The sequence below is a fragment of the Psittacula echo genome (genome assembly GCF_963264785.1).
Source record: "Psittacula echo genome assembly, chromosome: 3".
Taxonomy (NCBI): domain Eukaryota; kingdom Metazoa; phylum Chordata; class Aves; order Psittaciformes; family Psittacidae; genus Psittacula; species Psittacula echo.
This window is the reverse complement of record NC_137736.1, coordinates 56,862,592-56,887,888: the sequence shown is the minus strand read 5'-3', so window position 1 is coordinate 56,887,888 and position 25,297 is coordinate 56,862,592. Positions and strand designations below refer to the sequence as shown.

General features: G+C 39.6%; 2 protein-coding genes across 2 annotated transcripts in view; one reads left to right on the top strand and one right to left on the bottom strand.

The window, feature by feature from the left end:
• The window catches only part of LOC308218611 (cohesin subunit SA-2-like), a gene marked incomplete at its 3' end in the record, with an annotated part of 55,530 nt that extends 50,279 nt beyond the window's left edge, over positions 1 to 5,251 (top strand). Inside the window, exons 29-31 of the mRNA XM_080612880.1 lie at positions 2,665 to 2,855; positions 4,017 to 4,191; positions 5,143 to 5,251. Of these exons, the coding sequence (XP_080469006.1) occupies positions 2,665 to 2,855; positions 4,017 to 4,191; positions 5,143 to 5,251 (475 nt within the window). The remainder of the gene's footprint in view (positions 1 to 2,664; positions 2,856 to 4,016; positions 4,192 to 5,142) is intronic.
• Positions 5,252 to 9,496: 4,245 nt separating this feature from the next.
• PPP2R3B (protein phosphatase 2 regulatory subunit B''beta) overlaps positions 9,497 to 25,297 on the bottom strand; it is a gene marked incomplete at its 5' end in the record, with an annotated part of 46,483 nt that continues 30,682 nt past the window's right edge. The window contains 10 exons of the mRNA XM_080612628.1: positions 9,497 to 10,420; positions 12,526 to 12,632; positions 12,715 to 12,833; positions 16,092 to 16,267; positions 17,102 to 17,191; positions 18,327 to 18,375; positions 20,270 to 20,426; positions 20,844 to 20,930; positions 24,360 to 24,434; positions 25,155 to 25,257. Coding sequence (XP_080468754.1) covers positions 10,276 to 10,420; positions 12,526 to 12,632; positions 12,715 to 12,833; positions 16,092 to 16,267; positions 17,102 to 17,191; positions 18,327 to 18,375; positions 20,270 to 20,426; positions 20,844 to 20,930; positions 24,360 to 24,434; positions 25,155 to 25,257 — 1,108 coding nt within the window. The 3' untranslated portion in view covers positions 9,497 to 10,275. The remainder of the gene's footprint in view (positions 10,421 to 12,525; positions 12,633 to 12,714; positions 12,834 to 16,091; positions 16,268 to 17,101; positions 17,192 to 18,326; positions 18,376 to 20,269; positions 20,427 to 20,843; positions 20,931 to 24,359; positions 24,435 to 25,154; positions 25,258 to 25,297) is intronic.

The following is a 25,297-nucleotide window of genomic DNA, read 5'->3' as shown; positions in this document are numbered from 1 at the left end:
ATTTGACATATCCTGATTGCAGTTCCTGGTAAATCTGATATGGATAATCTATGGGTAGTGATAACTTCTCTTTATATTCTTGCATTCCTCTCAGAGAGGATCTTTGAGATCTGTGACTAGAATTGGCTTTCACAGAACCATAGAACCACAGAACGGTTTGGGTTGGAGGAGACCTTAAAGCTCATCCAATTCCAACCCCCCTGCCATGGGCAGGAACACCTTCCACTAGACCAGGTTGCTCAAAGCCCCATCCAACCTGGCCTTGAACACTGCCAGGGATGGGGCAGCCACAGCTTCTCTGGGCAACCTGTGCCAATGCCTCAACACCCTCACAGTGAAGAACTTCCCAATGTCTAATCTGAATCTCCCCTCTTTTGGTATAAAGCCATTTCTCCTTGTCCTGTCCCTACACGCCTTTGTAAAAAGTCCCTCTATGGATTTCTTGTAGGCCCCCTTTAGGTACTGGAAGGCTGCAATAACATGTCCCCAGAGCCTTCTCTTCTTTAACAACCCCAGCTCTCTCAGCCTGTTCTCACTGGGGAGGTGCTCCAGGCCCTGTTTTGTACAGTTTCTGTGCAACTCTGTCCATGTTGTCTGCATTTTAAAGAGCTGTTATAATCTGTGTGGCAACACCTGAGCAATGAGTAGATTTCTGTTAATCCATCCTTGAATAACTTTGTCATTTCATTTACCTCCAAGGAGTAACTTTTAATTAAACAAGAGGAACGTATTTCATCATTGAAGTAGGCAGATTTAAAGCTAAACCCGAATAATTTTTTCCAAAGGCTATATTTAACTTCTTCACCAGAGGATATATTCCGGAAGTATGTTCCTGAATGTATTATTAGATACATTCAGGTAGGTTTATTCATTTAAAACTTCTGTGGGAAATACAGAACCTAGCAAGGAATGCACTTCTTTGGCTTCAGTTCTTAATGCTTTGGACCTCCCCCCTGCTGCTGGGAACAAATGGAAAACAATAAAATTCACAAGGGGGGAAATTGCAATTCTATCCACAAGTACATTCAGACTAAGTTTCTAGAGTAACAGTTTCTATTCTGGGAGTCCTAAAATGCCTTGCAGGGGCTGGAGATTATATTTCCTCTTAGAAATATTTAGGTTTAGCTCCATCATAAATTACTGCATGGAATGTTTTAGGTCAACATGAACTTTTAGAAATAAACATCTGGTTATTTTCATTTTTATTATTAATCATAGGATTGATGTCCAGGTCTGTATGTTAACATATGTGAATGTACCTGTAACAGATGAGATGCAGTATATGGGCATTTGTTAGAAAGGAGTATATTTCAACACCATCAAAGTATATGGATTTTAACCTCCTCCCCTGTAATTGCCCAGGCTGTAGCAGTAAAATATCGGACTTGTCAATTGCTCTGTGCCACAAAGTGCACACAAGAAATGAATTACTGAATAACAAGCAGCATGAGGGGCCTGATTCCTGAATCAGTAGGAATCTTTCCATTGACATTGATAGCAGTTGGATTAGACCCTAAAAATGTAATTACAATACATGCTTGTTTGAAATCAACAAATTCCATTACCAGGGTTGCTTGATCCCTGGGCCCCCCAGAGTCCAGGGCTCTAATTGTTTCGGAGTCGGTGCTTACCCTAACTTCCTCGCAGCACCAGTTTTCTTGTTTTGCAAAGCAAATGAAATATCTGATACTTTCCAGGCCACACTCCTAATCAAAGAAAGAATAATATACTCCACAGGCTGGCGTTAAAACCATCGCTTCTGGCATTTGCGAAGGTGGGGTCCGTTTTAACAACACTGGGCTTGATTTTAAAGTGATGAGCTGTAGCTGAAATGTAGTGAGTATCCAGTTTCTAATCCTGAGTCAGACTTTGGTTTTCTTATTGTTATGAAATAGGAATGGGTCAGGAATGTCTTGTTTTTTGAGAAGAATGCTTGAAGGAGACCCCTCTGCTGCAGAAGAGGTGATGGCTTCATCTGGAGTTCAGGGAGGCCCAGTGTCAAGTCTCCAGATTGGATCAGGCAGAACAGGGATTTGAACCAATGTTTTCCACATCCTGTGTGTTGTAACTGTAGAGCTATTAGCTGCATCTTGCAGACACTTGACATTTTATTCGGAACCTCAGAGAATTGGATTGAATTTGAGATGATACTACAGAAAAGTAGTTTAATTGGTCGTTCTTTTTTTTTCAGTTTTGACAAAACAGGTACTCATGGTGAAAATGCCCCATTTTCCAATGTGCCATCCTGTTGAACCACAAGGAGCATCTGTCATCTGGGATCTCCTTTGCATTGTAGTCCATGATGCAGGAAAGGGTTCTGCTCTGTTCAAACTGCTCTTGGCAGCGGCAACTGACAGTGACTTTTCCTGCACAGGCAATTCATTCTAGTGACTGATGTAATTCTGTGATTCCTGTGGATCTAGTATTGTTTCTAATGCTTACATTCAAGCACCTTTTTAGCTTTGAAGGCATTTGCATTTTAAATATTTAGATATTTCAGAGATGTCAGATATTTCTGAGAAAAGGGATGCCCTTTCTTTTTCTCTGACAGTTCTGTCTGCACCTTTGGAGAGCAGAGGGAAAATGCCTTTCTAGCAATTACTTCCCTAGATATTGGGGGGAAAGGTACTGAGTTTTCTTATGCTTGTTTTTGGTTTCCTCCAGGTATGCTTACTTACAGAGGTATGTAGCAGAACCACTGCCTTGCAGAGGAGACGAATGGCAGCCATTGATTTGGTACAGAAACTCATTATTGGCAAATGAAGATGAGGAGAGCTCTGTGCTTGGCAGTTCAGGAGAGTGGTCCCCTGTGGGCACATCTAAGACATCTTCTTTTAAAAGGAAATTGTCTAATGGTATGAAAGCTTCCCTGTTCTAGACCAGCTGTATTTGCACTGTCCCAGCTAAAATGCGCTTCATGCTTTGCATTAGCAGTGCCACAGTGTGCTGGAAGTTTTGGACTTTACAGTTTGAACTGTGGTTTTTGCCTTCAGCTTTGTTGCTGTTAAAGGTCTTGTCATCACTCAAGAGCAGTAAGGTTGGTCCGGAGACTTTGAGTGAGCCGAATTCAGATAATTGTAGAATCACAAAATGGTTTGGGTTAGAAGGGACCTTAAAGACCATGTAGTTCCAAACCCCTACCACTAGACCAAAGCCCCATCCAACCTGACTTTAAACACTTCTGGGATGGGGCAGCCACAATGTCTCTGGGCAGCCTGTTCCTGATGAATTCTCTGTACTGAGCTCTGGCATTTATCTGTGCTGTTGAGACTTGGTTCATTGCTTTTAATTATTAAGGGCATTGTTGATTTAGGCCCTGTAGATAATTGAGACAGGAGAGGTATTTCTAGAAGTTGATTCAGAACATTAGCCCATATGATCTGAGCCAAATCATCTGCTAGGGTCCTTGAATTTCTAGGGAACCTGTAAAATTATACTCCTAAGTTGAAGAGTTACAGTTAGGTGGGATGCATCCAAGCTTTAGCAGCTCTCATGGACTTCCAATCCATAATGAGGTATTCACTGCATGGGTATGAAGGGACTTGTTTAAATATAGTAAAGCCATTATGGAAACAATTGCCAGTAAAACTGCAAAGTGCTGTGGACACATGCGGTTGTGTGTGGAGGACGGGCAATTTTCCCAGAGCATCCTTTACTTTCTTTCTCATCCTTTCTCAGAAATGTTCCTTTCAGTGACTTGCCTTCATCAGGCTTGTTCCTTTGTGTCCCAAAGGCCCTCTTTTCTGGAGGGTTATACAGACTCAACAGTACTGACAGCACTTCTGAACTAGGGCCGAGATCATAACTCTAGATTGCAAAAATGACCAGTGGGCAAAATAAACGGATTATCTTGTTTGTGGCTTTTAGCTGGCTCCTTTAGGAGCAAGTGCTTTGCTCCGGGTATCCCTTTGAGCCTGGCCCCATTGCTTCACTACTGTGGGGAACATGTTGGAAAGGCCCATCTTGAGCCCTCTGAGGGAAGGCTGAAGCACGAGTCTCTTCGCTGTCTGTTACAGGGTCTTTGCCTGAAACCAGCCAGACTGAGGCCACAAGGAAAGCTCCAGAACCTCAGTGTGCTTCCCAGCTTGCCTCTGCAGCAGGCAAGAGCAGGAAGAGGTTGAAATCACAAGAGATGCACTTGCAGGAACACCTGCCATTCCTTTGTCCAGGAGGACTGCGTGGAAGGTACTGGTGAGAGTGTTACGTCTTACAAGCTCCTTCACTTGTACCAACACTTGGGATCTCTCTATCCACCTCTGCTTCTGCTCTTTGTAATGCTTCCAGGGTGTGTGCCCCTCCTGTCTGTCTTACAGGCTGTGTCCCACGGACAGGTTGGGGTTTTTGTTTCCTCAGTCCAATATCTACTTTTGCTGCTTTAGCCTGATTGTCCCCCAGTGCTTCCAAACCTTTTTGGACAATATTGAGTGTGAAGGAAAAAAGGCAAGGAAGGAGGAAAGCTCCCTGTCCCATTCTCTGTCTCTGGCCCTAATTAGAGGGCTGTGGTGTTGGTTACCCCCTGGCAGTGTTTTCTGCATCTCTGGAAATGAAAGAGGATTTTTGTCTCTGCAGATCTGCTGGCAACCACTACGTAACTGGTGACTTTCTTCTAGAGGTGCGTGTCTGCATGCAGTTAAAACCCCACAGAACTTGGGTGAAAGAGAGTTATTGCAGGAGTAGGGAGTCTGGAGTCTACTTTTGAGCTCTGTAAAGTACTCAGAGTGCTCAGCTGGGGTCTTTTGCTTCAATACTGTTCACTTATTGAGGTGTTAGGTGTCATTTCCCATATTAGGTTATAAGACGAAATACAAATCCCAGAAAGACACATGCTTTTCCAGTTTTTGGGGCACTTGTTGAATGGACCTCGTGAACACAAGTAAAATAGAACAAAAATGTATTAAACATGAAGGTAGTCCCTGTTTAAATGAATGTTTTGTTTCTGAACTGCTTTATTGGAAATTCCTCAGAGCATGACCTCTTTCATACTTGGGGAATACTGGGCCAGAAACTTTGGCCTACCTTAACATGAATATCTCAGCAGCAGATCTTCGTATATGAGCTACTCTGCCTTAAGCACACTTGTGCAATGTGCAGCCTCTGTTAGCAAGTTTCTCAAGACTTGGCTTTTTTGTTTTTTCCCCCCAGCAAAGATGAGATTAAGACAGAAGAGGTCTCAGGGGAGGGTCAAGCAGAGGACACAGCTGAAGATGTCGATGTTGATGTGGTTGGTGCAGACCAGGTAATTCCGGCTTGATTTTTTCATCTCTGAGGACAGCTGTGGTTGAGGTGGGTGAATGTGAGTTCAGAGTCCCGTGAGTACCCATCTAGCAGCACTTTTGTGGTCCCTTTGGGGCTGAGAAAATGGGTTTTCCCCTCTTCCCTTTCCAGCTGCAGCTGCAGTCTCCTTCTTCAGCTTGATCTGCATTTTTAAGGCAATTCTTACTGTAGCATCTAGGCATCCTTCAGCACACTGAGCACCAGCTTAGGATGCATTAAGAGGAGGATCTGGTTTCCTCTTTTCCCATACTGTGAAGTTTTTTGATTTAGAGCCATTTGCTGCAGTTGCTTCATGCTACTGACACATTATGAAGATGGCACGGCTGCATGGTCTGCAGGGAATGTCCGCTCCAGCAATGGTGTTTGCGTTCTGCTCTTTAGATCGAAGCACTTGGAATGTGTCTGATCACTGGTCAGCCCAGGGCTCTTGCTGGAGCCTCCCTTGTTTCTTGCCCTTTTCCAGTCAAGGCTGCTGGGGAGATTTAATTGTCCCCAGGCCAGCTGTGGATTTGAAGGGAAGCACGTGGAACCTTGTGGGCTTGGAGAGGCAGCCAGCGCAGCCTGGGGGCCTGGGGGTTGTCTGGTGGGCACTGATTGCCTTTGGGGTCAGAGAAAAGTTAGGCAAGACTGCAGCTGTCTGCCTGGGTCTGAGCTCAGCCCTGGTATGGGTACTTGCAGCTTCCCTATGGACGAGGGGGTTGCAGGGACTCAAATGGGGTGTTGTACACCAGGGGTCTTGCAGCAGTGACTATGGTGAAAGAGAGGAGGGAGGGGGGAAAGAGGCCCTGAAATTTCCTGTGCTGCAGCTACTTGGAGTCCTCCCATCCTCTAAGGGTTTGCTGTGTCAGCCTTTGCAAGGGGCTGAGCGGTTCCTTTAGGTTTCTCCCTTTCCTTGCTCTCTGAACGTCTCATGGAATGTACACCCGGTGTCTTGCAGACAGGTTTTGCCCTGAGTCAGCAACCCCTTGGTTTCCAGTGGCTCTGGTTAGCTGGGATATAACAGCCACTATTCAAGGACCTCATATGATTTTTGAGTTTGTAAATGAGTTTTTCCTGTGAAGATGAGCAAATGGCTCCTTTTTATATTTGAATGGTGGGGTTTTTGTTTAGGGAGGACTAGAAGGAAAAAGGGACCTTTTCAGTCATATGCCTGTTAAAATGTAGACTGTTTTTTGGGCCATGTGCTTGGAGCAGCTCCTATTGAAGATAGGTAATAAAAGAATTTTAATCCATGGCCCGTGATTGGAGCCGTGCAGAAAATGCACTGCTTATTTAGTATGTGGCATTTCCCTCTAATGCCTTTTCTGGGCACCTTGTGGTATAGAAATGCTTCTTTCCTTTTGTGGAAGCCAAACGTAATGCTTTCCAAGAGCTTGCTCTGGCCAAGCTGCTAGGAGGTTTGATGCTGCATACTTTGATTCCTTATGTTTTCTTATGTGATTTTTAATTCATAGTATGAGATTGGCTTAATCTTCTTTCTTCTTTTCTTCTGGTATAGGACAGTTAAGACACTGAGAGGATAAATGGGAGTGGAGAACACGCTACCATTGCTTTCTGCAAATTGTTTAACTGAAAATGGGGTTGTGATAGCATTGACCAAGGCAGCAGGAGATGCGTGTCAGCCCAAACCACTGCCTGTGGTCTCCTTCCAGAAGCTGGTGCTGGCACTGTGGTTGGTTTCTCCATGTTGCTGTTTGTGGGTGTTACCAATTTGGCTGTTGCACCTGTGAGGTTGCAGGTGTTATGAACATCATTCATTGCTCAGATGCATCTTGGTCCTTGATGCTGCCCTGGAGAAACTCCCAACCTAAGGATTAGAATCAGGGTATTGAGTCAAGGGCTCTGTAAACTAGGTGAGAAAAACTTGCTCAAACCAGTGCAGCGGCAGCATTCTGACAGTATATTCATTGCCATTTGAGATAACCAAGATGGACATTTAATTGTTTCCTCCTACACTATGCTGGGAAGAAAGGAGCCTGCCCCACTGCGAGCACTATGACCTGCTGGATGACAGCAGGTGACCTGTCTGTGCCATTTCCTGCTTGTGCAATGGAAAACCTGGATCAAATCACCTGAAAGTATTTCTAAATTCCAGTGGTTGTGGTCTGTGGAGACTGGGACATGTTCCCAGGAGGTTCGCATCAAGGCTTCTAAGTAACAAACAAAGAAACAGGGGCCATTTGACTGTTTTCCTCTGGATGATATCATTCATACAGAGTGATCACATGGTATTTACTTGGAAAATATAAAGTCTGAAAAGACAATGTAAATAAGTAGCCTGTAAATATGGTTCTTCAAGAGGAGTTTTTCAGTGATGATTTGCCAATGATCTTCATGCAAGAGTGTTTCAGAGGCAGTAGGCTGGGGAGTGCTGACTGCCCCTTTGTCACCACACCATGGAATTGTACATTGCATTAATCCCATCAGCTTTATTTCTTTTTTTTTTTTTTATATATATGTATATATATTTGGATTGTAACTGTGTAAAATAAACGACAGAACTATTGCCAGCCATTAGTACTGAATGTGCCAGTTCTATTCCCCCACTGAGCCTGAAGGAAGAACAGCAGCAGTGCTGCAGGCCTTCTCGTGTGCCTTGTTACTAAGCAGACTGAGATGGGAGCTCCCATGGACATGGGAGTGAAAGCCATGAATGGCTCCTGGTGGTTATCAGCTGTCCTGAAGTGGCAATGGTAAAACCATTAGGGTTCATTTTGCACAGTTAGTTAAGCATGCAGTAGGTGAACACCAGGGAGAGGTGGCACTGCACAACACAGTGCTGATTCTCACTCAGATCAGCTTGTTCTCTGCTCCCCTGCAATTCCCTCCCCCTGCCCCAACCCAGGAATGGGATAGTGATTGTTTCCCTTCCCCATCTTAATCTGTGGATTGAGGCCTGAGCATCTACAGGTGGGCAGAATACAGATGGACTAAGCACACAGTTATACATGGGGACACATCAAGCATGTGGATGCTTTCATTCTTGTAACCAAAGATGAGGGATGGGAATTGCCCTTCCTGGAGAGGTATGGTCATCTTTAGCCTTCACGTAGTTCAAGAAAAGGCACTGCCATGGTAACACCATGATTTGTTCTACTGAAATTGTCTGCACATATGCTTTAGGGAAAAAAAGGAGCTTGGTTATCACAAATACAACATACAGCAGGATTTAGCAGCCACTTTGTTAAACACAACAGCAGCTACAGGCTCTGCAGCCCAGACCTACTGTGTACCACAGCTCTGTGCAACAGAGAAGTGTCACTGTCAGATGAGGCTGTACAGTGCTCCTTTAGAAGCCCACTTCTCAGCAGGGCAGGTCCAGGTCAAGGGTTTTAAGTAGGGAAGAGCAGCAGCCCCCCCACCTCCAGAACAGCAACAGAAGTTCAAGATCAGCTTCTGGAAAGCAGTTGGTCACCCTTTCCCACAGCAACACTGGGGAACGGAGCTTAACATAAATGCTGTCTGTGACTTTCTGTTTAAAAACCCCAAACCACAGACAAGCAGTGAAGAGCACTTGACCAACCCTGGAGAGATTTGACATTGACAAGTTACCATTAAAACTGGAATAATTACCCCTGGTTTTCTTTTTAAGAGTCCTTTGCACAGTGTTAAAAGAATCTTGAGTTCAGTGACATGGTTTAGTGGTGGTCTTGGCAGTCCCGGGGTCATGGTTGGACTTGGTGATTTTAGAGGTGTTTTCCAACCTAGCTGATTCTATGATTTCCCCCGGTAAGGTTCACTAACAGACATTAGGTGTGAGTTTCATTATTTAAGACACCAGACAATGTGATGAGTTGAGTGGAGCAGATATCTCTACCACATCCAGCTGCTCAGCAACAGTCTTTTGGGTGAGGAAGACTTAGCCTGGTGTAATTTTCCAGCCAACTGCATACATGTAACCCTCCGTGTCTTAACTATTTCTTAAACAGTAAGAAGTTAATTGTATGCAGGACAACATAATAACTACAGCCATTAAATTACGTATATGAAAATCTTTATTTGAAAATACAAACATGATTTTTAAACATTTCAACAGATCTACACTGCAACCAAAAAATAACTTACATCTTTTTGTACATTTTTTTTTCCTTTTTTCCCCAACAAGATCTGTTTAACAGTAAGAGTGAGGCAACAATTTCAAGCTGCTGTGACACTGATGAATATCCATGGAATGTGTCAATAGCAAACAACTGAAGGGGGGACAGACAAAAGCGCTGAATGCCCACAACAAATTAGTGCACATCACTGATCAAGTAACATTTATACAAAGGATTTTAAAAAAATTGGTTCCTTTCTCCATGAATGAACACACTCATTTTAGATCAAGTATGAAACAGACTTCATCATTAAATAATCCTTTCGTAATGAACATCAATGAAAAGACTGAAGTTTAAAAGGGCAAGCAGAATTAGAGTTGGGGTAAACAAGGACCACACAGCGAAGAGAAGCAACTTGTGTCTCAGGCATTTCGCTTTCCTTGTCGTGCACCAAGATGCTCAGCTTGTCAGGTCAGGCTCTGCTTGTAAGCGGGAGCCGAGTCGCATGCTCACAGTCCTGCCTCCTCCTTGCCCCGGGACCACCTGCAGTGCAGGCCTGGTGGCAGTGGTCTCCTCACATCTCACACCAGGACAGGAGCAGGATGGAGATGGTCAGTGCACCACACATCAACTTTGAGAGTTACACAGTTCTCTTAAAAACAGTAGACTACTTGTCTCTAAAGTCAAATATTGTTATTCTTTCCAAAAGGAATTACACAACATCTGTAAATAAATATTTAAATCTATTTTACAAACTATAGGCTATTGAATAAATAAAAAAAAAAAAATCCATCAATCCATACAAATGCACTTCTTTTATTTAAAAGGTAGTGTAGTGATTAAATACTTTTAGCACAAAACTAAGCTGACTCCCTGGCAACAAACCCCACTGAACATATAGGCATGTAGCAGACCCGCTGCAGACTGTCCCTTCTCTTCTGCATGTGCTGACCACGAGTAACTGCTACTCAAAGTCCTCTTCATAGTCATACTCATCCAAGTCTACATCAGCAAGATGGGAAGGCATGTCAAAAAATGGTCTTTTTTCCATTTGGTACTTGAGGACACTGGCCTTCTGGTGGTCTGCAGGATTCAGTTCTGCTTCATACCTGGGAGCAGGCAAAGAGAAAATGAAGGAGTCTGCCTGCATCAGGAACCAACTAAAAGTCAGAACAGTGACAAGGCACTTGCAGGAAGAAGATGAAAAATTCCCACTGTATTGTCAAGCAGTCACTTCAGCTCAGGCAGGCACTGCAGCCCTTCAGTGCAGGAAGGGAATTTAAGGAAGTTTTGGTACAACACAGAAACTTCAAATGCTCGTAATAAGTTTTGCTCCAAAGCCCCATCCAGCCTTGCCTTGAACAAATCCTCCGTATGGTTGTGTGCATGATATTTGAAACACTTTGACCAATTACAAAGCCGTAGTTAATGGAGACAAGCATCACAATCTATGCCCCAAAGAAACAAAGCAGCAAAACTTAAGGAACACTGGGATAAGAGCTTTTATCCGTCTGTGTGGAAGGTCAACAGTTAAGCTATGGCTTACACATCAAACCCAACAAGGGATGCAGAAAGTAACTAAATAAAAAGCATGATTTTGGAGGCTGTGCTTCCACAGGACACAGTGTTTTTCTTAATTGTCAGTTTTTCCCCCACAAGATCTGTGACAAATCTGCTAATGCCAGAAGCAGAGACAACCTACAGGTGGAGAGCCACTTGAGCTGACAAACACCAGGCTCAAATAAATGAGAACTGGATGTTTCACACTGTATGTTTTATCATGTGTCTTCTCCATATCTCAGCATACTCCCTACATTATCCTTACTCTAACACACTGGTTTTCCTTAAGGAGTACATTTACACAATGAAGGTATACTTTGTCAAGTTTTAGGGTTATTAGGATTCTGCTTTAATACCTTTAATGTATTCTCTGTATTACTGAAGCTGTGCCTATACCAGAGGAAGAACAAACTTCATGGAAGTACCTGAAAACTAGGTGTTCAAGACCTCTTAGCTTACTGAAAACTGAATATTGAAGGTAAATTTTAAGTTTTTTTAAAAAGTTTAACTTGAGAGGCACTTTGTGTGTTAGTTTTAATTTTGTCCACTTTCCATGTAAAGCCACAGAATCACAGTTTCTAGTACACCTTGCATACATTCTTAATGCAAACATAATAACGTGACCCTAAGAATACTGACTGTAAACTGTGCAGCTTTTATCTTCACCAAGAGCACACATCTAGGGGTGCCTGGGGTGTGAGAAATACCTAAACACAAAATAAGTCAGTCTAAACAATAACCACATAAAAGTGAAATAATTAAATGATTATCACAGACTTAGCTCAGAGAAACAGCTGCAGGCAACAAGTTCATGACTCAATCTAAATAAAAGCACCTTGAGGCTCTTTATATCCCATCCACACTTGTGAGTGAAATTGTGCCTAAACATTATGTTAGACCTTTACAAAATTACACTTACCAGCAACAGCCCAGCAATTTCAAACCCTTAATCAGAGCTGCAGAGTAACCTCACTTCCTGACATGCAGGTCCCTTACTACTTATGTCCAAAGGGTATTTTGCCTCCAGTGAGTTTCAGTCACCAGCGATACCACATGCAGTCTCAGGACGGAATGCCAGAGGAACAGCTGAAATCCCTCCTTGGCAATTTAAGCTAAGGATTAGCTTTTGCAGAGCACACAGCATATGTCCAAACCCTCAACATATCTTAACTGACAGAAGAACTTGTTTCTCAGGGTGTTCCACAGCAAAGCTGTAAGAGGCTTTAAGAGCTGCAAGACAGAATTAAAGCATCTTAATGGAATCCAGGAAACCTGCATTTAACTCTTAGGTGAACCTGAGACAGATTTAGTCAAAAAGCCATCCGAATTTCACAACTTTGTATCTGAAAATTGGCAAAATGGGCTCACCCCTCAAATTCTAGACAATTGCAACAGCAGCAGAATTTTAAACCAGAAAGGTGGAGATGCATGACTAGTTGTTTCATAAACAGACCAACAAAAGAGGGAGAAAAGCCTGAAACAAACTCTCAAGTAAATATTTGAGTTGCAGGAAAGGTTCTTCCTCCCTCACTGAGCACAGAGCTGAACATGACAAACAGCAACATTTTACAAAAACAGCATCAAGGACAATAGCGATGGTGAGGCTCTACATTTGCAGAGAGGATTCACACCAACCCTCCTGCTACATTCTTACCCGTCATTCCACTGGTCACTTGCTGCCTCTTCTGCTACCAAGATATCATACTCTTCAGCAGCATACTTCTCCCAGTCAGAGACCTCTTGGCTTTCCCCTTCACCATCCTAAACAAGCACATCACAAGTTATACAAAAACTCAGTCACTGTTAAGCACGTAGCTAAGGACTTTTAAAGCTTCATACTCACCCGCAGCATGGAAAACTGATCCTTCTGTTCATGGTCAAGGTATTTTTCAATGTTGAAAAAAGTGTCAAAAAACACGTTTGTCAACTTACATCGCTTTAAGTCGTGCAGAGTAATTTTTCCTATAAAGAAGATTATGAGAAAAGATATTAAGAGCTGAAATTATCCCTTCTCAAAAACTGGAGGAATGCTATTCAAAAGTTAAGTTGTCATTATGCTCAAGAGCATTTGTCACTGATGCTAAATGCAATGGGATTGAAAGGAACAGATGACACATCTAGAGATGTGTCCTTCAAAGTGGACAAAGCTTTTAAATATTTCAGATTAGTTACTTGCTTTAGCTTTATCCTACTGTCTTCAATATGTTGGAGTGAGATGCAGTCTTCCTTGCTTAGCTACTAAAAATCATTTAAGACAGTTGCCTAAGCTTCCTCAAGAGACAGAAGTCTCCATGAGCTTGCTATTTCTTCCCAGGAAGTGCTTGGGTAGCACTTGGATAGTGCCAGAGGAATCTCCTCTGGCAATGGCCCCATCTATTCCCTGACTTGAAAAGAAAAATGTATGACAGATGACAGCATGTGACTATGCTTCATACAGATGAGCTGTTCATAGAGTCTAGTTTGTCACACTTGTCCAGCCTGATCAATATTTACTGCTTGAGAGGAAAGCTAAATGCTCAGATGTGTTTGTTTTGTTTGGTGGTTGTTTTTAAAGTGCTACTTTAAAGACTCAAATCAATGGATCTGTTAGTGTTAGAAGTATTTGCCAGGTGTCTCAGAAACATTATTTCAAAGCTGAATGTTAAGCTTCTGCAGAAAGACCAAAAAATACCAGATATACAGTGGAAAGACAGGTGACTATCCTTAAAACTCCCCTTTATTGATTCACCTGAAATATGGCCAATCTTCTGTTGTCAGTCAAAGAGGGACTAATAGCAGATGTTACGGAAGAGTTCAATAAACGCCAGACTCAGAACAGTATTTCCTCAGCAGACTATCCCAGCCTCTAATAAAGTATAACTCAAGGACAATGGAGGGAAGCAAAAGCTGAATCCCACTTGGAAATAGTTGCCACGCTTACATCTGCTGCCATGTGAAGTGCCTTAATGTATTCTGCATGGCTTATAGCTGATGCTCCAGAACGACACAAATCCCTCATGGCACCTGTGTTGTATCTGTCAGAACCACACAGATGTCTGATGTGTTGGGCCATCTCAAGTGGCAGCAACTCTCCACAACCAAGCAAATGGTTTGAATTCTAGTTATATAAGCTCCCAATTTAAGTTAGACACCTATATTTGGTTTGGTGATTTGTGCTCCAGTTTCCATTTACTGCAATGGGAGTTTAAGCACTTAACACTTGTTTTGATGCCTACTCATGTAGATGCCTGCTCTCATCTCTCAAAGACCAGCAAAGAAAAAACAAAAAACAAAAAAACCCAAACCCAAACCAAGCCAAACCAACCAACCAACCGAAAAAAAAAAAAAAATGGAGATAATTCAGGTCTCCAAAAATTAAAGAATTTGCTTTTTGGTACACAGAGCATCCGGCAGCAAAGAGTATCACAGTTTAGTCGTAACTGTATGACAGTACCTTCTTCTGTTTCAAACCTCTTGAGTGAAATGTCATTTAATGCTGCTAGCTTTTGTTTTTGGGAAAACAACTTAAGTTTGTCTCCTAATCCACCTTTTAAGCATCACTTCGTTTTTATAACAAAAACCAATAAAATCAAAACCACCACCACCACCAAAAAACCCAATAAAAAAACCCAACATCAACCCTTCACAATTGGTTTTCATTCTTGTTGCCCTAAATAACTCATCTTGGCTGTGTTTCACAGCCTCCTTTTATCATCTCCATGATAAAGGAGAGACACATCTATCTTGTCCCATGTGATGTGCAGAACAGAAATATTACTGAAAATGCCTGCTTTTTAGAAGCATAACGTACAAGACTGGGAGGGAACCCCCGAGGTCAGGAGGCAACCCTGTAACACAGATGTGTTTCTCAGAGCTTGCTTCATTTCACCTTAAGTGCTCCCCACTCCACATCCATTATGCAATGTTGGTCTAAGACTTCATTCCATCACTATCTAGGATTAAGCTTCCAGCCAAAACATACTTAATACTCCTTATTTCATGTACAGGTTTTATAACCTATAAAAAGTTTTAGAAAAGTGTTTTCACCTACCAAATCCATTTAACTTGGTTTAAATAAGAATACAAACCTTTATGTTCTAGTTTTGAGCTCTCTCAATTCCCTTAGCACGCAAACACCCCCCCTACCCCATGTCTCAATAAGACAACTGCCTTTTCAAAATAAAGTTTCATGTAATTTAAATATTCTTAATACTAGAAAGGTAGGCAACAAGCAAGACCATTATTATTTGATTTTCTAACCATAACTGTACAGATAGTAAACAGAACCACCCTACTCAACACTCAACTAAGGTAACATGACATTCAAGTAGAAAAACTTCAGTGCTTCATCTCCAAGTATCCAAATGTGGAACTAGCACAACATCACATTTGCTAAATAAAAGCATTAAAGAAGATGGTCAACAATTTTCTTTTACCATGAAAACCAGCAGATATTAGTTTACGTGTTAGAGGTTGCTACTCCTACGAAATACTTAAAGAGCAAATAGGCAAGCTCTATATTTATTGTAATGCAGAGTTTCTACAAGGATTCCATGTCCTTTTATACACTGAACTTCACATTAGAAAGTACAGCCATAATAAGAGTTATCAGTGCCAACTGTGGTCAAGTGTTGAGATAATAAGTTTAGATACAAATCCTGAAGACTAATCCATCATGGCTACAACCTGAGACGTATCAGGAACAGCATAGAGAGAGAGGCCATGAACATGCAGCACTCTTCCAACACCACAGCAATGTGTTTAGCAAGACATGCAAAAATATTTTTAGTAATGAGCAGCTCAGAAGGGCAAATATGAAGTGAGCATCATGCCATGTCTCTATAGAGACAAAACCAGCCTGTTTAGAAACTGTTCCCTCTGAAGAAATCTCAATTAAATGAGTACTGGAACTAGTAACAGGCAAATGAATATAACAGTCAAGAGTTCTTCTTCAGAGCATCACCTCGGCCACATTGTGATAAGATTTCATTTAAGACCAAACATGGCTACAAGTCCAAAATAAAAGCCTATAAGGAATTTTAAAGCAGCATATTAGATTTTAGTGTGAAAACAAATGCTTGCCTGCTGTTGGAAGACCAGTCGATCAATAAGCTCTAACAGACTTTAGAGAAAAGGCAATCTAGAGGAGTATTCTTTGTATGACCAACTGAGTTCTCTTAAAGGTGCACTAAACCATAATCCAGAGAAACAGAAGTTACAGATGGAAAAGGATTTTATTACCTTCATATTGTGGCTTCACGAGATCCAGCATCTGGCACAAGCAGTCTTCAAATGGCAGAGGTTCTATGGCCATGTTATCTAATTTTTGGCACTGTTCTTCATAAAAATACTCTAATTCATACATAGACAAAGCACCATCCCCATCAAGATCCATGCAGCGAAACCAGTATTCAATGCTGGAATTCAGCAATAGCAAAGAACTGTTTACACAAACTTATTACAAAATTTCATTAGTTACAAATTTATGTTGCCTGTTTTAAAGGCTACGCTACTTACAGATGCGAAACTAGAAATAAGACTACGTTCCATAATGCCACATAAAGTTATTAAACACCATCTACTGTGGTTAAGAGATACTGGTATTTTCCATGACATACATTATTGCATGTGAAAACACACTTGTTAATTGAGTAGGTGAAGGAGGAAAGGACTAAAATGCGGTTTTACATAGAAACTCAAGGGAGACAATGAAAAAATTCAACTGATGCATCAAAACCCAAGTTCTTTTTTTTTTCATCTTGAAAAAGCCAGTGAGTGACATGTCACGCAATAGGTTTCTTATCAATATCCTACAGCTTATGCTGTACAGTTTCCCAAAGTCACTGGCGTCACGAAACAACTGCAGTTTCCTTTATCTATGATCTGTCTGTAAGAAGGCTACACATCGCATGGAACAATAACATTTAATTAGCTTCTTGGAAGTCATTAAAATAAAATTCTACAGCAGCAGCAACAAGATACATTAATAACTAAAAATGAAGTAAGAAGAAGAATCAGGCAAGTTTTTCCACTCACAGAATCATAGAATGGTTGAGGCTGGAAGGGACCACTGGGGGTCTTCCAGTCCAACCTCCTGGCTCAAGAAAGGTCACCCAAAACACATGGTGTTTTTATAGTTTAGCTTCTTCCATTAGATTTCAAGCTGAGCATTAGTGGTCCCCATTTAAGGACTGGAAAACCATTCAATAAAGTCAGTCTTTATTTCTGTTAAAATATAAATTCAGTCTTACCTAGTTGGTGTCTTCTTGTCCTCTTCAGATATTAAAAACCAGACAAAGTCAGCGTAGCTAATTTTCCCATCTTTTTGGGCTTTTCTACCTCTTGAAGGCCAATAAGGAAAAAAAGATAGAAAATTTATTTTAAAACACCTAGTTTTTACTAACCAAAATCTAGGATTATTTTTCCTTGGTGCTATTAACAGTTTATTTACTCCTAAATGATGCAGTGTTTATACGGTGACTTGTCACAGACGACTTTGATCATTCAGGATAAGAGCTTGTGTGCTGTGTTCTGTTTCTACTACTAAGGGTAAAAAAGAAGAGAGCAGGTGGAAGAGGAAGGTGGCGCGTTTCCAGAAGGACTTAGAGCTTTTTTTCCTGGGGAGGAATACCACTGCTTAGTTGTTAATAGAAGAGATTTAACAGAAGTTTTAACAGAAGAGACATTTAGGAAGCATTCATGGCAAGAATGTAATTGCCTCTTTCTACTCCCACACCACAGACCACAGCACCCAACTACATTCTCAAGACACATGGTTAACCTGTCTAGTAAAAAGTTAGGTTGGCAGTTGCTAAATATTTCATCCCTAAAAAAACATTTTTTTAATTTCCTCAAGATGTCTAGAAAAATATGGTGCATGTTTTGTCTTTCCTCCCCTCCCCTCAAAAAAGGAGTAAGTTCTAGACATACACCCGCCAAGTGTCATTTCCCTCATTTGTGCTTTTGTTTTTCTGTTGCTTTCTAGCTGTGAATGTTGTGTTAGCAAAATGTTTCAAAAATTACTAAAAATGTCATAAATATACAAAAGGAAGTCAATCCAAGTGGGAAAAAATGAAGAATGACTGTCAGAAATGGAGGCCATTTTTGAAAATTTATTTGCTTATTTGATGCAATAAGCATTGATATTTCAAGTAGTACTGAAAAGCTCAGTTCCATTTGAAAATTTCACAGATTTGAAGGATGGAAAAGCAACAATGCCAACATCTCCTCCCTTCCTCACTCCCATCCCTGCTAAACTGTACAACATCCAATGGCAATGTTCATATGGATAACAAAAGACGAGTAAAGAACTTGGACTGTGCCAAAGGTTTCAAGAGTCCTCCAGTACTACTACAGTACTAAATCTTGAAAAATGACAGTTCCATTTCAAGGGAAAGGCATTCTTTTTCTGGGAATGTCACACTATTTAACAAGGAAACATTAAATTGGATTTAGATCAGCATACAAAATAAATACCTTGTTACTGCTCCTGAGAAGATCCGCTCTATCATCCTATTTGAAATTGCTGTGAAAAAAGGTTTAAAATCGTGTCAGTTATATACAAGTCATTTTTGCTTTGTGTTGTATAGCTGAAAAGTTCACTGGAATCCTCTTAGACACATCTGTGAGAAAGATCAAGTGTAGTGCTCATTAATCCCTTTAAGTCCTCTTGGAGAGGATCACTCGATACAAGTCTCCGAAGCAAAGCCAGAACCAACCAGTTTTGATTCAGGCTTGATACAGAAATAGTAGTGTAATAAAAGTGACAAGATTGGCTGATTAATACGACAGCATTTACCAGTTCTTTCACAGGTCAGTCATGTTTTCCAGTGCCATCACATTTATATGACCTTGGCAAAGAGCCACAATAGAATTGGCACATTCATACATAATGAACATACCTAACTGATTCTGACATGGGTCTATTTCTGACATGGTTCTGATCCATGCTTCTATTTTGAAACCATTTCAGGGATTTCAGAGACATGTCTTAACTGAGCACTACCTCTATAAAGGATATTCAATTTATCCTGAAGAATTTGTGGATGGTACTCAAAGCAGCACGATACTATTCTCGCAGAAGGAGAATTACTTATTATTTCAGCTTTGAAATATTTTTTTAGCATTGTAGAAATACTGATAATTGAAGCAGGTTGTTAACCATTCAAATAGTTAATCTGTTTTATGTACTTCTGGTAAGGCTATCACTGTATTATTTTAGTAAGGATGCTAGTCCCCACTTAGCATTTATCCCCAGAACTGTAGGACAGCCAATTTTTCAGACATAAGTGCTGCTGCTTCTTCCTATCTGCTTTTGAACACTGAAGTTGCTCAGCCTTAACAACAGTTACATACTTGAATATTTTCTTACTCCATATAAGCGTTTCATCTAGCCTAATTTTAGACCAGTGACAGTACAAAAGGAAGGAATTGATAAAACCAGATTATCTACTGTTGACATGCCAAAAAACCCCACTTGAAGTTTAAAACTGAAGCTGGGTTATCATATCCATTATATGCTCCTATTTAGTCTATTTCTCATTAAGCAGCAGCTGTCAAGCTTTAACAAGTATTCCATGGTTTAAAGGATGCAAAACTAAATCACAAGTAGCATTGCATCAGTTCAGCTTCCCTTCTATAGTGTACTAACTCAGTAGAGCAACCACTCAAATAAAAGAAGTTTTCTTTCTTCAGTGTCCTAAAGTGCAGTCAGACTTTAGTGGGCAAGGTTCAGAAGCAGTCAGATTTGTGTTTATTCTTTTTAATGTGGGATAATAGTCCATAAAAATTTTGTGCTTAAGTAAATATTCCAGTCGTGAAGGGTACACTTTTAAGATAATAATGGACACAAAGCTTAAAAAAACCCCCAAAACCAACCAACCAAAACCCCAAACCCAACAGCTCCATACAAGGTACAAGTGTGCAAGGCTATGAAATCACAGCCATTGGATAGAGAGAATGAAGAACATGTGAAGCTGCTAAATAGTATTGAACCAAGATGTACTGCAACTGAGTTGGCAAAACTTTAAAATAAGCAGAATAACTGAATGTATTTGCCTTTTTCTACTCTTTTTATTCCTTGTCATAAGAGCCACAATTCTTGAACAATATTGGTAAAATGGACTGTTTCCAAGGTAACCCCAAACTGCCAAATACAGCTATTAATAATATACCAAGACAACGATTTTTTTCTCTGCTTCTTTGCCCAGATCAGAATTCAAATTCAGAATTTTCCTCAGATTTGGTATTGTAAGACACAGAGCAGTGTCATAGATTACTTGTCCTGCTTTATTTCACTGAGTCAGCAGGATCAGCTGTACCGGACTCATGAACATCAGCTTTGGCAGTTAACCACTTCCTCAGCTGAAAGTTTACAGGTTATTTAATACATGTAAACAAAGGTGTTTCATTTGTCATACCATGATCATTATGTCGAGCTAAATCCTTCCGGTCAATATAGAGGTCATGGTCTGTATCCAGCTCCCAAAATTTGCAATAGATAACATAAAAATGTTCATATGAGAAGTAATCTGTCAGCTGGTTAATATCGGCTTCTTCTTCCAATAATGCCACATTCTATTATCAGAAGGATAAATAGAACACATTACAAAAAATTCGTAAGACATTTGTTGAATGATCCAAGTTCTCATAACAAAGTTAGTATGTAATGCTATTTCAATGGAGCATTTTTTATCTTAAGAGACAGCACACACCATGCAGCATGGCAGCAAAGACTGAACACAACGTAGAAAACTAACATGGCCACAAAAAAACGAGAAGGTCAGCCAGACTAAACACATACATGTATATACAGCTCTAGATAAAAGACGACATTTAGACATATTACAGTGTATGAGAATTAATTCAATTAAGCCTTTGCTAGTTTTTGGAAAAGAAATAAATGCTACTTATGTTACTCCCTTATGCATTTAGTTAAGGCAGTTTTTAAACTTGTAGAAACATCTGTCTTGAAAAACTTTAGATATTATGTACCTGCAAAAAGTTGCTTTTCCTGAGCTCGTTACAAGTTATTTTCCCAGACCAGGACCTATTTACTGTATAAAATATTCTCTGTATAACCTGTAAGAAACAGAAAATGGAAAGATGGTAACTAAACACCCTCCCAAAGATCAGTCTTAGCTCAGCTGTATTACAGGAACCTACTACCCTCTACTTCTGTTCTTCTCATTACTTAGCAGGTTGATGCTTCTCTCATACATTGTATTACCAAACCATTTCTAAATTTTGTATCTAAATTAATCTTAAGTCTTATTTCAATGCTGCGGTATCCATTATCTCACACAGTCAAGTTGCAGAATAATTGCACGCTATTCAGAATATGTTTATTGGCAATTTCACTACCTCCCAGTCTTTGAGATCTACAGGATATCATCTAATAAACATATTAATGTATATCATTACTTCAGATTTAAGTACCTATATTACTATAGAAGTATTTTACTTCATAAATGAAGTTACAGAAATAGAACAGGGACTGTTTAAGCATCAGAATACAGGGGGATGTTGCTACTTCTGAAGCCTGCAAATACAAGAAATCAACATGTGACAGAAACACTTTCTGCAGGGGCATAAAGAACATGTTCTCCCCCCATTTAACTTTATTCTATTTAAAGTTACTAAGTAACTTTAAAGTAAAAGAAAAACTCTGTCAATGGCATTAAAAGAAGAAAATAAATGTTTTCTAACTGAAAAACAAAACAAGTCTATGTGAGAAGGATGACTAGTTCTTGTGCCATGAACTGATACTGGAACCAGAAACAAATGCATTCAGTTGAGTATCCAACACTTTTGCTTAAATCAGTTTTACATGTACATTATTTTGGTAAACTCATGTATCCAGCATAATTTGTTTAGTTTGGGTGTACAAACTAAAGACTTTAAAATATGCCCTTTATCTGTTTCTTAATTGAATTCAGGATTCACCTCAATTAGTTTGACCTAAGTCAACCAGGGATGTATTTCAAGTCAGTCATTTACCACTAACACAAGCAGACAAAATCTAAACATATTATGAACTATAACTGCTTAATTGGAGATTGATTATACCTGTGAATTAGCAAGACTAAATATTGCATGTGTAGTGTTTCATTTTACTAGCTAAAACCCCCATCTCTTTGGGAGCCCTCTTCCCCCAAATAAATAATGAAGTCTTTAGCTGAGAAGAGGTTTTAAGTTTTTATCAGTTCAGAATTTAATTGCAGTAAATCAATAGTTTAAGCAAACCAGTCATTTCTAAATTACAAATAGAAGAGTAACTTATTCATAAAGTTTTAAAATAAAGCTTAAACTGTAGCATGCAGCAAGCTCTAGGGCTTCTGGAGCAAGAACAGCTGGCTCAATAAATGCAGAAAGGAGAACAGGCTAGCCTACTTCTGGAACTTAATTAGCTTATTTCTAATCGTGAGTTTAGGGAAGGCCCATTTTTGGCTTTCACTACAAAGCAATTTTTTTCTAAAAAGGTTTTGCCTTAGCTTTGCAACTTAATCCATCTGCATGTCATTATCTCATCTGTTATACATCTCACTGGGCTAAAAATAAAAACAAAATTGAATGTTTGCTAAAGACAACTGGGAACAGACTTAAACGTTTTTCTACAGTGAACAGAAGCAGAGTATAAGCAAATTGTCAGAGAATTGCCCTCCTTACTATGCTGCACAGTGGCTTGTAAGAAAGAAGAGGAAACGGTGCAATACAGAGATTACAATTTCAAGAATTCATAGTTCAGATAAATACATAATATACTTGCAGATTAAATGCAGTATCTCATTTGTCAGGGCGAAGGTTTTTAACATATTTCAGCTTTATCTTGTTCATGTGTACCCAACTTTACCACTAGACTGTTCAAACAATTTGTACTAAAGCCTAGCAGACACAACCAATTGCTTCCATGGCTGAACAACACTGACAAGACACTTGCTTCACTAAAGAGATGTATGTAATGTATATATGCACACATACACACATATATGTATGTATATACAAACACAGCAGAAGAATGGATCATTTGTAACAGGAACTTGGTGTGAACAGATGTTAAATCTTAAATACAGTGCTTACAAAATCCTTTATCTAAAGCTTCAGGTAGCAAGGTAAAAGCTAATTGAATACAGGTATGAAATGCCTTATTTCATCTCAGAGAAAATAATCTGTAATTATTGGTAATAACTTGCAGGACAGAATTTTAGAAGACTGTATTGGGCAGTAGTTATTCTATCCTCAAATATGACAAGAAAGAGCAAAGAATCCTACTGCCATTTCTTAATCTGCAGAATAGTACTGCAAATATTGTTGCTATATTCACAGCAGTTACTAGTTTACTTCTGGGATTTTTATTAAACACTGATTTCTGTTGAAGACTACACTAGATTTTGTTAGTAAAGCACTGCTAGCACTGATTTATTCAATATTCCTAGACTCAGGCCTACTTCAAATAAGCTGTTCCTCCAAAGAAAAGTAACTAAAAATGGCAGGACCTTCCCCTCCCACAGACCCTAAGGACAGGCAGCAAGCTTTCAGAACTTTAAGTAGGGCGGGGTTTGATGCAACCCGGAATCTGTTAAGAAACAAAGTTGCTCACAGGCAGAACATCTCCTTCACTCACATGGGACAAGTAAGTTATAGGAGTTCGTGTACTCATTGTAACAACAAGCAAAACCTAATGCAGCAGAACATACTTGATACACCTTCAAGCATCTATAAGAAGGATGTGAGGAACCAAACCCAAATGCTTTCAAGAAAAGCTTCCACAGTTTTGTTACAGGTCAAACTAAACTGGATAAAAGATGATCAGCTCTGGGGCTTTTTTGTTGGAGAATATTCATTAAGTGATTTTTCGCATGCACAAAGAAAGTGAACTGAATGTCATTTTACAGAATTTTTATCTTTTAAGACTTCAGTGGAATCTGCTGTCAAGTTTACTGTTCAGAAAATGTAATGTCACTGATTTTTCCTTTGGGTACAGAAAGAATGCTTCAGTCACATAACCCTATGATGAGAAAAATAGAACTTTTCATGTATGAAACTTGCTTAGAAACAAAAATCCCCAGAGAAGGAAGTGGCAAGCAGCTTCAATATTATCATTATTTTACTTACTAGTGAACATAATCACATTAATATAGACTTTTCATTCAAAATTCCATTTTAGTTAATCCCAGGGTAAGGTCAGGATTCTAATGAGTACAGTCTATAACCACAATCAAATGCTTAAGATAACAGTCTGCTCTTCGTTTAATGTTCATTAACTTATCCTACACTATTACAATTCAGTGTTTCTCTTACTAGCATAAAGTTCAGCAATTTCTTATGTTAAGAAAAACTACGATGCTGAAGAAATTGAGTTTTTCTTCACAAGGTTTCTAGCTAAATAGAAATAAAGACTGGCAGCATACTCAACTTTTCTGAAGGGACAAAGATACTTACTGACTAATGTAATTTTGATTTTTCTATTTAGTTAACAGAAAATAGCTTTTCCCAATACAAATCACTTACTGTGGTAATGTACCGAGAATGAAATTCAGATGCTTCTTTTAAAAACAACAGGCCAGGATGACTATTCACCACATCCTACAAAAAAAAAAAAAAAAAAAAAAAAAGAAAGAAAGGAACAATATCCCAAACCAGTATTCATTAGTGACTTATATATAAAACAATTAGCACAGAATAACCCATCTGCTTCCTTAACCAAAACAGTTCAAATTAACTACCACAGTCATTGAAGATAACTTAATTTACAACATGCTTCATATAAACGGCACTGCTTTTTTTCTGTCATTTAAAGAAGCCAGATCAACAAACGAACAAAACATAGTTTAGCTGGGCTGAAGATTTTGAACACTGTTGTAGCTTGTAAATCTGTGTCTGACTACAGTTCAGTAAAAGCCAATTTAGGTTTTATTAATTCATTAGTAAAGGTGGTGTTTGCTCCTCCTTAAAAGAGGCTGTACTAGGTCTTAAATGCATATGCCACTTTTCCTTTCCCTGCAAAGACCTTCTTTGATTTAAATAACTTCCAACTGCCTTTCTAAACTGTAGTAATTCTTCTATACATGTGCTATTTATGCAAGCAATTTTATATGCATGCATCTTTCTGTAGCTCCCAAAGACCTCACCTTATCAAAATGATTTACTGTAAAAGAAGTCACTCATCAGCATGAGTTACACTAAATATTATCAATAAACTTTAATGAAGACCATGAGAAATGTATGTTTAGCTCAAAAAAAATCAGGCCTTTGTGAGCTCATCATTTTTTTGTATTTCCAGAACAAGTTTCAATTGCAGTTTACTTGTAAAAAAGGAATGAAGTCTTCTTGCACCAAGTAGTTGCATCCAGGGTTCATTAGAAGATGAACAAACTTTGCAGCATCATCATAGCAGGTCTGAAGTATTCTGAAATACAAATATTTCCATTTAATACTCTCTACAGAAA